This window comes from Molothrus ater, chromosome 6, assembly GCF_012460135.2.
Source record: "Molothrus ater isolate BHLD 08-10-18 breed brown headed cowbird chromosome 6, BPBGC_Mater_1.1, whole genome shotgun sequence".
Classification (NCBI taxonomy): domain Eukaryota; kingdom Metazoa; phylum Chordata; class Aves; order Passeriformes; family Icteridae; genus Molothrus; species Molothrus ater.
In genome coordinates this window covers 19290456-19306842 of record NC_050483.2, presented here as the reverse complement: position 1 = coordinate 19306842, position 16387 = coordinate 19290456, and the positions used below count along the sequence as shown (strand labels likewise).

Here is a 16387-nt window from a genome sequence, read left to right as displayed (position 1 = left end):
GGGATAAGAGGCTGAGCTGGAGAGAAAAAGCAAAGGATAAGGAAAAAAAAAACCAACAGCTAAGCCCCTATGCCAGAAATAACTACATTTTTGGAGACATCTGAAAACTTTTTAAACCTCACATTTGATAGGCCAGTTTAAACTAGATTATGATCTTGATAAGATATTCCAGTCCATCTCCATTGAAGAAAACATTTCAGGACCCATTCAATGGTAAACATTACCCTTTGAAGATAAGCATCTCTCTGAGAGGTTTCTTGACTGTGTGTGATCCACCACAGGATGGGTTTGCCTGGTTTTGGTGCAGCTGCCCAAACCAGCCAGCCACAGGAGCAGGAGCCTCTTTCTGGCATTTCTGCCTGGAGAGTGTTTGGGATAATAGTGTAACTCTGTGACAAAGAAAGTAAACCTTTGGATGTAAAACCTTGTGAAATACAATGATTTACTTAAATAAAAGTAAACATAAGAAAACTAGTGAACAAAGTAGAAAAAATGTATCTTAGTTTTCTTTGACAGGTATTTGAATTGAGCAATAAATAAAATTCACTTTGTTCTTCAGTCATGGTGTTTTTTTCTCTCTCTCTCTTTTCTTCCTTGTTGAACTTGCTTGCTTTGACTACCTATTCCCACACATTAGGAGAAGACCTTTTGCTGTGAAAACATTTCTTTGATACCCTCACCTGCTGAGATTTCCTGTCCTTCGGGAATTCCTCAGTTTTATACAGCCCACCACCAATATCTGGTCCTCTTGTTTTGATGTTAAGCATGTTTCACTTTTCTCTTGCAGAGAAGTTGGAGAAGCTCATGAACACTTGTTAGCCAGCCCTTCCTCCCAAAGTGTTTCCCTTAGGCAGGCTATCAGTAAGTCTGAATGAGTGGCACCCTTTTTTTTCTGGCAGGCACTTGTTGAGATGCTTACAGCCCCACTTTCCATGGCAGAGCAGTTCTGGACACCAGGGTTCATGCCTGGGACTGAGGCACCTGCTCCAAAGCAGGGGTTCTGCTTCCAGTAGAAGCACTCTTGGAGTGTGGTGTGGCATTCACTGTCACACTGGCTCATCACCAATTTAGTTCTGCGCTTCATAAATTAAAAGTTATTTTACGCAACAGATAAATGGGAGAATTAAAGGCAATTTGCAATGCTAAAGAATGTCTCCAATAGTGAGAATCTTCTTTTTGGTGACCAGTGACAGAACTTGAGGGAATGACATAAAGCTATATCATGAGAGGTTTAAGTTGGATATTAGGGAAAGGTTCTTCACCCAGTGGGTGTTTGGGCGCTGGGAGAGGTTCCCCAGGGAGGTGGCCACAGCACCCAGCCTGGCAGAGTTCAAGAAGCTTTGGACAACAGTCTTGGGCATACCGTGTGTTTTTCTGGCCTAGGGCCGGGAGCTGGACTTCAGTGATCCTTGTGGATGCCTTCCAACTCAGGACATACTATGATTCTATGATTCCATGGTTCTATGAATAGTGTGTGCCCAAGGCTGCACCAAATAACTGTCTGGCAATTAATACTGAGAACATGTGTAAATTAATGAAGAGTCAAAAGAGAGTATAGTTTTTCCTGGGAAAAACACTATCTAGATATTAATCTTCTATAAATACATCCCTTATTCTGTGGATTTACAAAGAATAAAAGAAACAGTGACACTTTCCTGTAAAGGCTGAAATTAGATGTTCATTGCCTGTGATCTCTAGGGAGATCATATTTATTTTATTGAACATTTTACCAACACTGGGAAAATACTCTCTTTTCCTGAATATTTTCCCTTTGTCCCATTGCCAGAGCCTTACAGAATGATGAATCATTCTTTACTGACAGCAGTGCTATTATTTCTCATTTGTAACATAAGCAATATTTTCGGTGCAAGAATTTCAGACTTGATGCTGATGTTGCAATGGAACCCAATGCCTGCCTATTTAAGTCTATGGGGAAGAAGGGCATGAAGATATATTTTTTAAAAAATTAAAATTTCTGTGGCAAAAGTAGGTGATGTTCACAATGATTGCCCATACCAATAGGGCTGCATGGGAGATCCACATCATAAATAATGGAACTGCACAGGTGAAAGCAGAAGTTCAGCAGGAACCATCTGAGGCTGCAGCAGATGAGGACAGTGGCAGCTGTGCTGGTGCAGGGAGGACCTCTGAGCTCAGACTAGTAAGAGGCATTGCAAGACAAAAACCCAGTGAATTTTGCAGGAGAGGAATGCAGTGGGTAGAGGATGGGTGGTTGTCATAGCTCAGACTTCCCTGCAGCCTCTTCTGAGGTGCATTATAGAAGGACAGAGATAAATTTGAACCAACATGGCTCAGAAACAAAGTGTATGGGTCAAAACTGCCTGAGAGGCAGGAAGAAAGAACAGGCAAATGAGCTGGATCCTGCTCTGGGCAGGCCAAAGAGGTGGTGGCTACAGGGGCAGCTGCAACCCAGCACACCAGCAAGTATGGACAGAGAGCAGGATCAAGAGAGGGATGCAATGCTTTGATCTTATCAGTGGAATGACCACTGTGGGATACTCACCTCATCCCAATCACTGCATTTCAAATGGATAATGTGGAACTAAAGGATGGAGAGGAAAAGGAGAAAAGCAGAGTAAAGAACACTAAACTTGTCTATTGGTGACATTTAAAAAGCCAGTGAGCCTTGTCTTAACAAAAAAATACCAAGCTGGTGAGTCAAGAAAATGTTAGAGAGGTTTAACTCTTTATCTTGGGTTTTGGAAACCAAAGGGTAATTTAATGAAAAAGAATGTAGGAAGTTCAAACCTGGCTAGATAAATTTTTCTTGTGTGCAAACTAAGTTAGATAATCAATCAATTCCACCACACATTTCTGGGAGCAAAACATTGGCATGTTTTAAAGAGGAATTAAACATATATATAGACAGAGCAAGTGGTAAGAAGCATAATTACTAAACCAAAACCACTTCAGGAGCTGAGATGGCCTTTATTAATAGAGAACAAGATAGAACTGTGAGCTAGAAAGGTTATCTCAATGAGTTTAAGGTTTCATCTGGTGAACTAATAAGAAATTATCTGGTCATTTCTGGAGGCAGAATACTATACAAAGAGGATACTTAATCTTGTCTGGCCTAGCTGCATTTATGTGACAATATTCCAGCAGATCTATGAGCCCTAGGCCTGAAAAAAAAGGATGGGTTGAGGAGTGAGGCTTTTGGCAAAGCAGTTTGTGGTCCAATAATGAAATAGCAGGGGATACTTCAGGTTAGTCCTGAAAGTGCACTGCAGGAGCCATCCAGTAATAGAAGTCATCCATTATCTCTCAGGCACAAATATTTTGAAAGGAAAATTTCTGCACAAGCTTGGAAAAGATGGCTGGCTCATTATTCTGATGAGATTTCCATAGAGAAGTTACAGTATTTGCAAGGTTGCCAACTTTTAAGCAATCTGCTCTCAGCCAATTTCTTTCTTTCCCTCCCCACACTACCAAACATTATTAGATCATATTATGAATGTATTGCCTGCCAAATTTCATATCTAGTTAATCACACTGAGCACTCTGACCTTATAAAAGAATCTTAAACTGATTAAAATCTTTACTCTGTGCCTACACACAGGGTAAAAAAAAAGTCTCACCAACTTATTTTTGAGTACTGTTTATTAAGGCATTTTGAGTTATGTTTTGTTCTTCTTTTTGCAGCGGATAGGTCATACTTCAAAGAGAAAAGATGTAAAAGAATGCAGTGGGCCCACCTTAGTTATGACCACAGGGAGGAAGAGGACAATACCAAATATACTCCAGATAGCTGGGAATATGTAATCTCTTTCACATGCATGTTATTGTTCCATCTGTTGGTTTACAGTGAGGCCCACGTGGCTTATTTTACTTGACAAAATCCTAAAACATGTAAAGCAGCTTTACTCTGCCAGAACAGCAGAGCAGGGCTGCCACCAAAGGCCAGATCCTGCCACCCTTCTGGCACATGCACTTTGCAGAAGCAGACAATATTGTGCTTCATGATGAGTGGCAACCCAAACCAGCACAATCTGCCTGGCTTTGGATCACGTTTTCCTTTGATTAAAAATACATGAAAAGAAATCTAAACCAAATGTCGATGGCCAAGAAATTCTTCACACAGAAAACAGTGACTGAATATAAACAATGGGATTGTGGACAGAACCAAATATATAGGAATAACCCCCCCACAAAAGTCAATTATCTTGCAGCAGAAACTAAAGAAGTTAAAACTACTTGAAGCAGATTTTTCTGTACAGACTTTTTCTTTTCTTGAATGTTTTTTTGTGTTATAGTGCAATGGGAGTTCGTGAAGGTGTCATGCAGGAAGCTTAAACCTGTGCTGCCACGAGACACATACTCTCATGGCTTCAAGATAGAGAAATAATAACAAAGATGGAGAAAGGTGGATTTTCAAGCAGGACAGAGTGCAATGGAATAGATTATTCCTTTATTTTACTGCTCAAACTTGTAAGATCAAAGCCCTGCTGGAGAAAACAAGAATTGCTATTATTTCTTTTCTAGTCCTTTTTATTGCTCCCATTCTAGGAAGAAATGTTCAAAGTAGTAAAAATCAATACCCTCTCTGTCAACTTGCACACCACTGAATGCTGAAAGCCAAGGGAGCAATAATACTGTGGAAAAATCTTTTACTTTTGTTTCAATTGAGTTTTTTTAATCTTTAAAGTGAACCAGCAGTGTTGATTTCTAATCCTGGAATTTTCTACATAAATACTTGCTAAAACCCTGATACACTTATTAACAATGTATGCTGAAGGATTTAGAAATTAGAATTCCTGTCACTCTTCCAGTGTCTCTGAAGCAGTGTTCTGGTGCTAGTCTGGTGGTAATCCCAGAGAGAAATCAGCTGTGATGGAATCTATTTCTTTTCATTTATTCTACAAAGCAGGCAGCACTCATTCTGCAAAATGAGGGCCAAGGGCAGCACCTGCAGTACTGATAGTGATGCCTCTTATCTCTGCAGGTGAGGGAAGCCCAGCCACCCCAGGACCTGGGCAGAAAACTTTCCACATCACCCTTGGCATTGTCACTTCTCCCAGTTTCAGATATGGCTATCCACTGGCACTTTTAGGCTTCAAAAACTTTAATGAGTCATTAAGACCCACTGAATTCAATGAGACTACTGATGCATCCAAAGTTTGGCACATGCCTAAATTCTTTACTAGGTTAGAGCCCAAAATACCATTGTGATCAGCACTGTGTACTATCTTCATGGATATTTTAAACAAACATCTTATGAGATACACAAGATCTTCTAAAACTTGAATAAACACTTTAGTTCACACTTTTTGTATACAGGGCATTTTTACTTGAGTAACAGCTTATAAGTTGTCTAAACTTTCCCAGTTTATATAGCTATGTAAGTAGCAGAATTATGTCAAGATGTATTTTTCTGTGGTACTCAATACACAGAGAAGGATTTCGTGGTACAAACATATCCTATAGTTGCTGAGGCTGCATTCCTGAAAAGTGCCACAGTTGGTGATTTCACAGACACAAATCAATTTTTCCCCTGAGAATTATGCAAGGGCAGTGGATGGGATTTGTGCTTCAGAATTATGCACAGGTTAAATTCTGAGGGACAGTATTTAACAACACATGATCCGACTCATATCCCAGTATCACTGCCTAAAAATAATAAAAGAAAAATTGTTAGGAAAATTTTTCAAAGTTTTTGAGTAAAACAACAGTTGTGATCTGGCACACCAGAGTTCAAAGATGACAAGGACGACATGGAGGATAACTATGTGGGAGCAGGACCATCAGGACTCTCAACTCGGCACATCAGTGCTTGGTAGGGGCAGAAAAAGTGGATAAAATGATATTTTTCAGCAACTTGCTTCTCAGGGCTTGGTTTTGCAGTAGCTGAAGATGGCGATGACTTCTTTTTTTTAATAAAAATTGATGACATGACTGCACATTGGTCTGGGATTTTGAGCAGCATATATTTTTATAACATGAGATCAAATTTTGCAATCCCCTGGTGACCTTGTCCAACTGTTCTCAGAACAGACTGCTGGTCTGAAAGATCTCAGCCACTTCATCTATTAGTCGGGGTAATCTTGTTCTTTCTTTCTGAATCATTATATATATTGCTTTTTATCATCTTTGTCATCTTATTTCAGTCTCTCCCTTTTTGTCAAGGTCGGTCAAGTCAACCAAGGGAGAAGTACAAAAAACCTGAGAACTGATTAGTGTAAGATGGTGTAAAATGATGTGCAGCAGAACTCCCAAAAGTTGCATCAGGAAAATAAATGGTGTGTTATTGTAGATTTCATGATTATTTACTTGTATGACATGTAAAACAACTGCATAAATGGTGGATGGTTTTTTTACTCCTTGTTATTGGAATTTCACTGTTATTCCCAGATAGATGTTTTCACAGAACCTTCCTAAGGACATTCTGGCAAATCTGACCTACAGGGACAGAGAAAGTGAGCCTCAATTTCAGTTTTATGAGGATCAATGAAGGGAGAAAAGGGGATGACAAAAAAGCAGTACTTGAGGCTAAGCTCTAAGTTTATTAGACAGCACTGCTCGAGTCCTACATCACTCCATTATCTCCATTACCTAGCCACAGTACAGTCACAGCTTGTGAAGTGCACTTCCAGAACTGCTGTTCTTCTACATTTACAGTTTGGAAAATCAGATACTGAGCACCTATGGAAAGCTGACCTTCCACCAATTATTTCACACATACATTTTTCTGACCTTTGTTTTATGCATACATTCATCTGACTGGCTGCAGTTGGCCTTCTTGGTGGAACATGGTTAGCCCAAAACCTTGCTCTTTCTTGGCTTCCATCCTTATTCACATGTACCCAAGACTATAAAACATAAGTCCAACTTAAGTAAAATCAAAACAATTCCTAATCTTCTGTGTATCATGTTTTGGTGATTAGTTTGAATTTGCTATACAGACTAAAAGTCTTATTCATTAACCTAGAAAGCCTTATTTGTTAATCTTCAAACCAAAAATGTGTATCACAAGAATGACTGAATCTACAAGCTGTTAATTTCCACACAAGGAAATAAATAATTGCAGCCCTTTTTTATTATCCTCTTAGACAGTAATATCAGTGTCTGACTGATTGTTAAGTAGGATTGCCTACTGGCTAGTTTTAATTTCAAGCCAAACCTTCCACCTGTTTCTTTTCTTATACGTTGCTATGGTGAAGATAATCATAGACTGCATACAAAAGTGAAACACAGAAGGATCACTGAAAAAAACATCCAGACAAAGACATGTAATAATAACTGAAAAAAAGGCATATTGCTTGGTTGGCACCATTAAGCAGCCATAGTTTTCTGGCCATATTTTTCTGCTGACCCGTCCAGAAATATATTTGGAATTGTGAACTTTGAACTGTTTCAATTTTCCTGGCAAAATATTGCTAGCAAATACATTATCAAATACAAATGCTTTCTAACAAAGCATTTTAATTTTCTTTACATCTTTACATGCCATTAGGTCAAGGGCTGTATTGTGTGCTGGCACTGCAGCTCCTACCTCTTTTGGCCACTTCTATTCACACCCAGTTAGCTCTCCTGGACTGTAATGCTCCAGTCACAGGATTAACAACCCACAGAGAGATGGGAATCTTTTGCAGAGCTCAGGCCAGAAAAAGCCAAACAAAGGGCCCTTATCTGTAGGTGCCTGTGTGGGTAGGCTGCCACAATTCCAATGTAATTCATGAACACTGGATATTTGCATTGCACATGCTCAGCAGAACTTGAAGCCGAAAGGGCAAAGTATACTCTTGATAATCCTAGGAGCTTATAAAATGTTCCTCAGATATTCCAGTAAAGTCAGGAATTTAGTTTAGAAGCTTTATTTTAAAGGCAAATACTTCATATTCTCTCCTCTAAAAGGACCCTCCCTATTGGACAACAATGCTTTGAAGAGAGAAGCAAAATATTAGTGCTAATCTTTCATTAACCTCTCTTGCTGTTACTCCTGAAGTACCTGAGTTTCATCTGAACTTCATTTCCCCCTGAGATACAAATCCTTTCCACCATCTGAAGGGAACCATTTTATTTTTATGATGTTTTTCCAGTGGTTTCTCCATATATTGTTTGAGTGGCATGGGTACTATTGGGCAGTCAGTAAAGTTCAAGACCCAATTCCAATAACCTTCTTGAGAGCATGTTTGAGTCCAGATGATTCAAACTCTTTCTTTGGCAGAAGACTCCTCTAGTTAAGTGGGAATATTGCCTGTAAAAAAGAAATGGGCTCCAAATGTTCTTGTAAGAAGGAGGTCCTGTGAAGGCATCTATTCTGTAATAGCAGAAGTGTGTAACATTGAAATCACAGATTTCCTCCTAGCAGAACCTCTGGAACTTTGGACAATGATCAAGAACATTTGGGACAGAATCATTTGAGCAGAAGTCACAAAAGCAGAATTTTTTCTGGCAATGTTCCAGTAGTAGAAACAGGAGATTTCCGCAGGTTGGGGGGAAATAAAAAGTTCACTAAAATTTTTAAGACTGAAAAGCAATAATTTTTATTTCAAGTCCAAACTGAATTTATTCAGAACTATACATCCATCCTTAATTATTCTTCACTGAGTCCTCTCAAGCAGGACAGTCCAGAGATACAAGTACCAAATGGAAGGAAGTCTGTGCTCCACTCTGTTGGAACCTGCCACTGTTTTTCAGGATATGTGCCTCAGCTTATATCCCTGCATGTCACTTTTCCTCAATATAAAATAATGACATTCTTTCTGTTTTTGCAGGTTGAACCACACACTGTTTTTAAGATTTCATGGCAAATTATTAGAAACATGAGCTGGTGAAATTAATTGCACATTAATTATTCACTCAGTGGTCAATTATTAACTATTGAAGGTCTTGTTTTACTCTAAGCTGAAATGGATTTCTAGGTACTTGGAAGTTATTTTTAATACACAATAACTCTATCAGTTTTTGCAGCAGTCTCTTTTACAATTTAGTTTCAGTGGAATGTACTTTCCAAACCTTTACATCCAACAGTAAGGCAGATACAGCATCGAAGCCAAATGCTACAGTGAGATTCCTCAGCAGCACAGACACATGGTTAAGAGCTTTCAGCTTTCTTTCATGGGGGATTACATACAACCTGAAATATTTGGCTGGGGCACTGGGCCTGGTTTGGTCCCTGCCTCTTAATAGGAATGCAAGAAGGGCATTCAGGAGCACTGTGTAGGTTGCCCATAGTCATTGCAGGGACTAAAGCTGCATCCCAACAGACAGCCCATCTAGGTTGGCCATGTGCAAACTTGTGGGTTTAAGACTGAATTCTCTTCTTTGGCTGCTGAGCTATTCTCTAAGGAGACAGTGGATCCACCAACTAAACTGATTTTGCAAGGTGCCAAGCTAAGCTAAGCACTGTAGAGTAATGCTGAGTGTGGCTATATCTTCTGGTGGCATAATTACATTCCCTCAGAGACAAAAAAAAAGGAATAAAAGATGTAATAAATCTACCAGTTAACCCTTTAGTTCACACCTCCTTAGTATAAAGGGACCACTTTTCCACCCTAAAACAGAAGGTGTCCCTGCAGAGCTGATTCCTGCAAAGACACTACTTCATCTATTCCTTTTCTAGCATGTTGAAGGTCTCACCATAGGAATTGACTCAAAGGAATAGTTGTGGCCCTTGTGGGCATATTTTCCCCAGTGGCTCTGGCCTTTATGAAACCATGTATTAAATCCTCTGTGTCTGGCATTAAAACTCTGCTTCTCTATGTTCGGCCTCATTCAGTGCTCTGTGATTTGCATTCACTTTACACACCAAACCCAGATTTTGGTTTGCATCCCCATGAGCAGTCCCCCTCAGAGATATCTAAGCCTCAGACATCTGTAAGTCAATTTGCAGTCCAAAAAGGTCTTACTAGCCTAAAGAATTTAATTGCTTACTGGAAAGAATGGCTAGGAAATAAACGAATGATTCCACAGGCTTTAAAATAGGTTAGTGTTTCTTTGTGAAGATGTCAGAGCTTCCAGTTTTCACTGTTTTCATCTACTCTTGGAGGCTTCAATTTTATCCTTCATTTTTTTCCTCCTGGCACTGACCAGAATTGGCTTGTTAGAGGAGCCCAAAGCTGGAATTAGGAGTTTAGAGCATATATATGAATGATCAGAAAGGAGCAAGGGACCACCAAGGCAGAGTTTCAGGGCCCTGGGGCCAGAGATGTCCACCAAGGGCTCCAGGAGAACATAGTAACTGAGTCATAATAAGGCCCAGTGGGATTTGGAGAGCTTTGGTGACCTCCTGAGCTGAAAAGCATCCAGGGCAGGAGCCAGGCTAGCTCAGCAAGGATTATGTGCCATAATGGCTAAAATCTTGACACCCATCTCAGGTCTTCTTCTGTTAGTATTCTCAATGGTAGGTTTGTATCAGCATTAAAGATTTGGGAAAAAAATACTTTGGTACTGTTTTATATGGAAGGTGCACAAACCCTGAAAAGACTGTTCACACTGTAAAGTCAAGAGGTTGGCAGACAGACAAGCCTAAACTAGAGAGATGTCTGGTTAAAGGAATTCACCCCATGAAGGACCACCTGAAGGTGTAGGGGATTTTGCACTGCACTGAACTACTCAAGGCTTCCATTGGCAATGGCTCTCAAACTTTTGAGGCTGCTCAAGATGCCTGAGTTTTACAAACTGTTGGTATTTATTAAAGCTTTTTGGGTTACTTGATTTCCTACTCCAAAGCAAATGCCAATTTTTCAGTTTTCCCCCCTCATAATATATGTTAATTTTGAAATCTTGCTATAGAAATCAAATTGAGAAAGTCTGATTTAGAGGTAAAAAAGGTCCTTTGGAAAGTAGTAAACAAATTGTTCAAGGAAAAATTTAGAGAAAATTAAGTATGCTGCTATAAAATATGGGTTGAAGACCAGAAAAAAAGTCAGTAGCATGTGCTAATAGAAAAGGCAAAACAAAATATGACACAAAGATAAAATCCAAACTAAATGGTCTCCTTTGTTTGGATTAGACATTTCCTCAATATCAGCATGTTCCGACAAAACATTTCAATTTTGCCAAAATTGCGTTTCCTGGCAGAAATGGACAGTAAGAAGGTTTTGACTAGCACAAGCACACGTGTGCCAAGTGATTCCTTTTGTGTGTTGTGGTTTTCATCCACTGCGGAGTGAACTTTTACTGAGCCTCATTCATTCATCTGCCCCACCATAAAAATGCACGGCTATTTTAAGCACGTCGTAAAGTGAACCGGGTCGCTTGGCCAGGCTGCCCAGTTGTGGGAGTGTGGGACAGGAATCCCTCTCTGCACCCACCCCACACCCTGCCTTGCCACCCCCCGGGATGGATCAGCCCCACAAGCCCAAGGGGAGCAAGGACAAAGTGCCTCCTTCTGGAGATGCCTGCAACTTCAGCTCACCCGGGATGGCTCATATAGAGACATATCTGCACTTCTCTTTCTCCCCGCTTTAAAAGAGCTTTCTTTACATAGGGAAAGCGGTTATCTGTGTTCTGAGCACCGAGCCAATAAAGCCATCACAGAAAGGATCTGCTGCCAGAGTCCAGAAAGGGTTAAGGCAGCAGTTGGAGAGGTTTGGGGTGACGTGTGCTTCTGGACGCCTGAGAAGTCTCTTGAAGGTAGTTCCCCTCTGGTGAGGATGGGAGCGTGCTGAGGTCTGAAATCCGAGATCCCTCGCAGTCTGGAGCTGGTGAGGTCCCAGTAAAAGCTGTTTGCCTGCTTTCCCTTCCCGAGCAGTCACACCGCTGCACTGGCCTGGGCAGCATGGAGCCAGCACCCTGGACACTTGTAGGACTCACTCTTCTCCAGCTCCTGCTCATCTCCTGCTTGCCAAGAGGTACTGTAAGAGAGCGTGTGTGTTCCCGGCATGGTCGAGTGAGCCCCCTTCCTTCAGTGTGGTCAGAGGGGTTTGATCTCATGCACTGTCATGGAAAGCAGAGAGATCTGCAGGGACAGCAATAATAGAAAGAAAGGGCTCTGCTTTATGTACTTTTTTTCTTGTCAGCATGGAGTGTGTGTGTGTGTGTGTGTGTAGGTTTACCCAGGAATGATTTTCAGGCAAACTTAATAGCCTTAAAGAGAAACAACTGGCTGAATCTGTTTGCCAATGGCCATTAAGAAAAAGGTATGCAATCACTTTGCTTATTACTCCTTTTATTTTCTCAACACTCAGTGCTACGGAAATGATGATAAAAAGGGGCATTTAAGTCTCTGAATTGTAAAGCGTAATTTGTTTAGTTTGGCAAGACAGAGATTTTCCTCTCCAGCCTCAACACCACGAATGAAGGCAAGGGAGAAAAAAGTGAAGGAAAAAAAGAAAACAAAACCCACACATTGTTTCCAATCTGGGATTTAGCTCTTCCAATATTATTGTCTCGAAGGGGAAGCCTTGTTAAAGCAGAACGATCTTTTTTGTACTCAAGCCCCATCCCAGTTTCTGCTGAGCCAGCAAGTATTATCTTGATAAGGTTGAGCAAAAAGCATTTACTGTTGAGTGGAAATTTGCTGTAGTTATGGCCACGAACCTGGGCTGTTTACACCTGGAGGTGTCCAGACCTGCTTGCAGCAGCCAGCTGTCAGCATCGTGGGCTGCTTTCTTGGGAGCTGCAGCCCTAAGGACTGGGAGGTGAGGTGCCCTCAAGTCACCCACTCTTGAAGCTGCTGCATATTTCAGCACTGCTGACTCCTCTTACAAGGGGAGCTGTCAGATCTGCAGGCACTCAGATCTCAATGGCTGTGAAGAACTGGTGTCAAGGATGGTGCTTCAGAGGCCCCCTGAGCAGGGGCTGCAGCAGAGAGTCTGCCTCTGCAGTGCCCTTCCCTGCCAAACCCTCAGGACACAGGGAATGGGTGATGACCAGGGTCATCTGCCCACCAGGCTGGCCAGCAGCACCTGCAGCCATCCTGGGAGGCTGGCCTCCTGCCAAAGCTCCCCCGGGGCACAAGCACAGAGAGCTTCTCCCCTCCCCTGTGCCACATGCACTGACTTGTCCCTGCAGTGGCCTGCCTCTCAGACATGTGCCCCCTTCCACACTGGCCAGCAAGGTGGCTCCATGGCATGTGCCATGTGCTGGAGTGGCACAGAACTAGCCCTGCCAGTGGCAGAGCATCCCTGGGCGCAGGCTGTGGCTCTCGGGCAGCTGGGTGGGCATAAACCCCTCCTGCTGCAGGGGCAGCACGTCTCTCTCTGACCTGCAGAGTAATCTAGCACTGATCCCTTTGGCAGCAGTGACAAGGGGAGGCAGGAGGAAGGACAGCAATGGCCAGTGAGACACAAGGGCTGTGGGGCTGTGAGCTTTGGAGGGAGGGTGCTAGTTCCCCCAACACCCACTCCTCACACACCAGGAGCAGTGTGGAAGAGCCTGTGGAACACACGGATGTCAGCTGTCCCCCTTGCCCCCTGCCCTTCCTTGCCATGCCTCCCCTGCCCTGCTGCTGGTGGCAGAGCAGCTGCTGGCACTTGCTTGGCACACAGCGGGCAGCATGAGGGGGCCAGGAGCCCCCTCCAGCCACAGCAGGAGGGGCTCTCAGAGACAGGGGAGCAACTCAGAAGTGCAGTGGCCTTAACATGTCAGGGCAGGTTGGAAAATAGCGTTTTGTCTCCTCCCCACAGATGTATCCAATTTTTATCCATATTTATCACACCCAGTTGCACAGGGCCTGCCTCGAGAGCTGGGGGCAGGAGTCAGGGCGGTCTGGGAATTTACTTTTTGGAATAAACTTGGAGTGCAAGTGACTCATGTTTCCTTAAAAATATATGTGTGTTTTTGTGTGTTTCTGCCTATCTAAACCCTTCCCAACCTCTCTTCCCCTCCCCCTCCAGCCTCTGTCTAGAGAAGTGAAGGCCAGATGCACTCAGACACATCCAGATGCATTCAATCTTAGCAAATGGGTTACTTCAGTTCACATGTTTAGGTTCCTAGCACGGACAAAGGGGAAGAGACTTGCTTTTTATTTTGGAAAAAATGCTGGGGTTACTTGCTTTTGACCCTGAGGTCTCTTCAAGTAGCTCCCAGGAGTCCCTGCAAGCCTGCCAATGCCCAGGATTTTTCTCTCCACCAGCCCTGAAGGACCCCTGACCACCACAGGAGGACGCAGTTGTCAGCAGCAGGACCTCCCTTGGGCATGTGGATGCCCCTCTCCCTCCTGCAAGAGCAGGGACATGGTGGGGGGCAAACTGGAAGGAAGGCCACAGGGCAGGGAGGCAAGCCATCAGCAGGGACAGAGGCCTGGCAGACTGAGAGCATCTTCAGTCCTTGGTCAGGGCTGGACTACACACTCCACAGGAGCTGTAAGGACTAAAATTTGAGGAGGGCTGCTTAAGTCTGTGTGGACTGTTTCTATCTGGGCAACATTTAACTGCAAGTTCAGTTGTCAACATGTTGCAGAACTCACACCATTACAAGAGGCAAGTCCTCAAGACAGGTCCAGCACCACTCCTCTATGTTTAGGACAAGAGCACATTCTCATGTTATGTGGTCATGAATTAATTTCAATACTGCAGCTGCTTCTTCTCCACAGATTTCCAAACATTCTCTCTTATTGCAGAAGTCTAACATCATCAATGCTGTCACTTACTCAAAAATTCTACATTCATTACCTGTTCCTGTTCCTTGTCTTGCAGCACAGAGAAGACAAATTCTCTTCCTGATCATACTAGTATAATTTTTCTGCCCAGAATAAGATCCTCTGTCCCAGAGAGAATTGAAGTCTGAAGGGTGATGTGGCAACCTCTGAAGAGTCTTAACCTGGCTATTTCTTCCTGTCACAGCTTTTCGCAAATAAGCCAAAAGGCCACAGTTCCAATAATAAGATCACAAATGCCAGGTGATAAATACTGAGAAGAAACTAAGGAGAAGGGTATTTAAAAAAGACAGTCAAATTAGTGTGCATTTATTAAGTGGGCAGATTCCACTTAGTATTGTAGATTTCCTCCTGTGTTCCTCCACTGGCTTTGATTTTTTAGAAAATAGAGATCCTTTGTTTTTGCCTCTCCCCACTTGCCACTGTGTGAAAGCACACACTACAGGCAGAAAAGGTTGCTATCTGACTCTGTAGAAGCAGAAGTCTAATTATTCAGCAATGATCTGCGACCATAAAGTAAGCACAGTGAGTAAAGCTAAAACAGGGATGTATTTCAACTCCTCTTTTAATTAGCCCAGCTGCTGAAAGAGTAATAGGGACATAATTTCTAAAGAGAAGCAAGTGGTTTTAGAGACAGCATTATCCCTTTCATCCTCTTAGCACATCAAAGAGACAAACAGACATAATTTGCACAGTAGTTTATTGGAGGCAAAAAGGTTAACAATAAAGACCTGCACTTTCCTTCATTATTAAGGGTTTGGGGTACATCATTTTCCAAGAGCCCCAGTAAAAGTCTCTTAAAGGGAACATCCCTCTTCCCTTCCAAGGTGTCTTCCTCTTGGCCTCACTGAAATCAAATGGAGAATTTTACTATTCATCACAATGGAGCCACAGTTTCAGCCAGTGCTGCACTCAGAGCATTTCCTGTTGTCAATGTCCACACACCTGAGGCTGTGGGATGAGGCCCAGCTTGCATATCTGTGCAATGGCAGTAGAGCCAAGTAAGAAAGGAGCAGAAAAATGAGATGGAACTAAAGTGTAAGCTGCTACTAGGTTTCATCTCTGTTGAAGCTGTCTTTTCTTTAATGAGAAGTTAAAGGATCCTTCCAGAATTATTACAGAGCTAAACATTCCCTACTAACAGCCTTAAGAAATTGCTCCTTCAAATTCAACTGCTTGTTCCTTTCTTCAAGACAGTAGTTGTTGTTGAGCAGCATGTTGAAAAATAAAGATGAAATCAAACACAAAGGGGCATGTTCTCATCTGTGGAACACAAACTGGTTAAATAATCACTCCAAAAAGTCATCCTCTATGGACTCAAAGTCGAGAGATGTATCTATCTGTTTGTATCTGGTCTTACTTACTCTGCACTGTTACTGCAAATGGCACTTTTCAAAGCGATTTGAAATAATATTTCTTTGAGCTTAAATAGTGTTTGCCAATGTACTGATGGATAAACTGAGGCATGGAAGGATAATTTTCGCAGGATAACAGAATGGACTTGCAGCATAGGAAGTTCCCTCCAAGGACAGATATGGCAAACTGGTTTTTGCTCCATCAGTTGTCTGATCCCTCCACATAGCAGCTACTGTCAGCACAAATACAGGGATGGGAATGGGAAGTCAGGGAGAGGGGGGAGAGAAATGTCCCATCTCAGCAGCAGCAAGGGCTTATATCAGCTTAAAGTGACTGTACTCTAAAAAAAATCTTCATTCTTTTAAAGAAGTGGAAGACTCAAGAAATAATTGGTATAATTGGACTTGCTTCAATTCACTTTATTTCTCAGCTACACAGTTTTCCCAGCTCTCAGATCTCTGGAGCAGA

General features: G+C 42.3%; 1 protein-coding gene across 1 annotated transcript in view; it reads left to right on the top strand.

The window, feature by feature from the left end:
• Positions 1 to 11743: 11743 nt before the first annotated feature.
• PAMR1 (peptidase domain containing associated with muscle regeneration 1) overlaps positions 11744 to 16387 on the top strand; it is a 55827-nt gene continuing 51183 nt past the window's right edge. The window contains exon 1 of the mRNA XM_036384251.1: positions 11744 to 11816. Within this exon, the coding sequence (XP_036240144.1) occupies positions 11744 to 11816 (73 nt within the window). The remainder of the gene's footprint in view (positions 11817 to 16387) is intronic.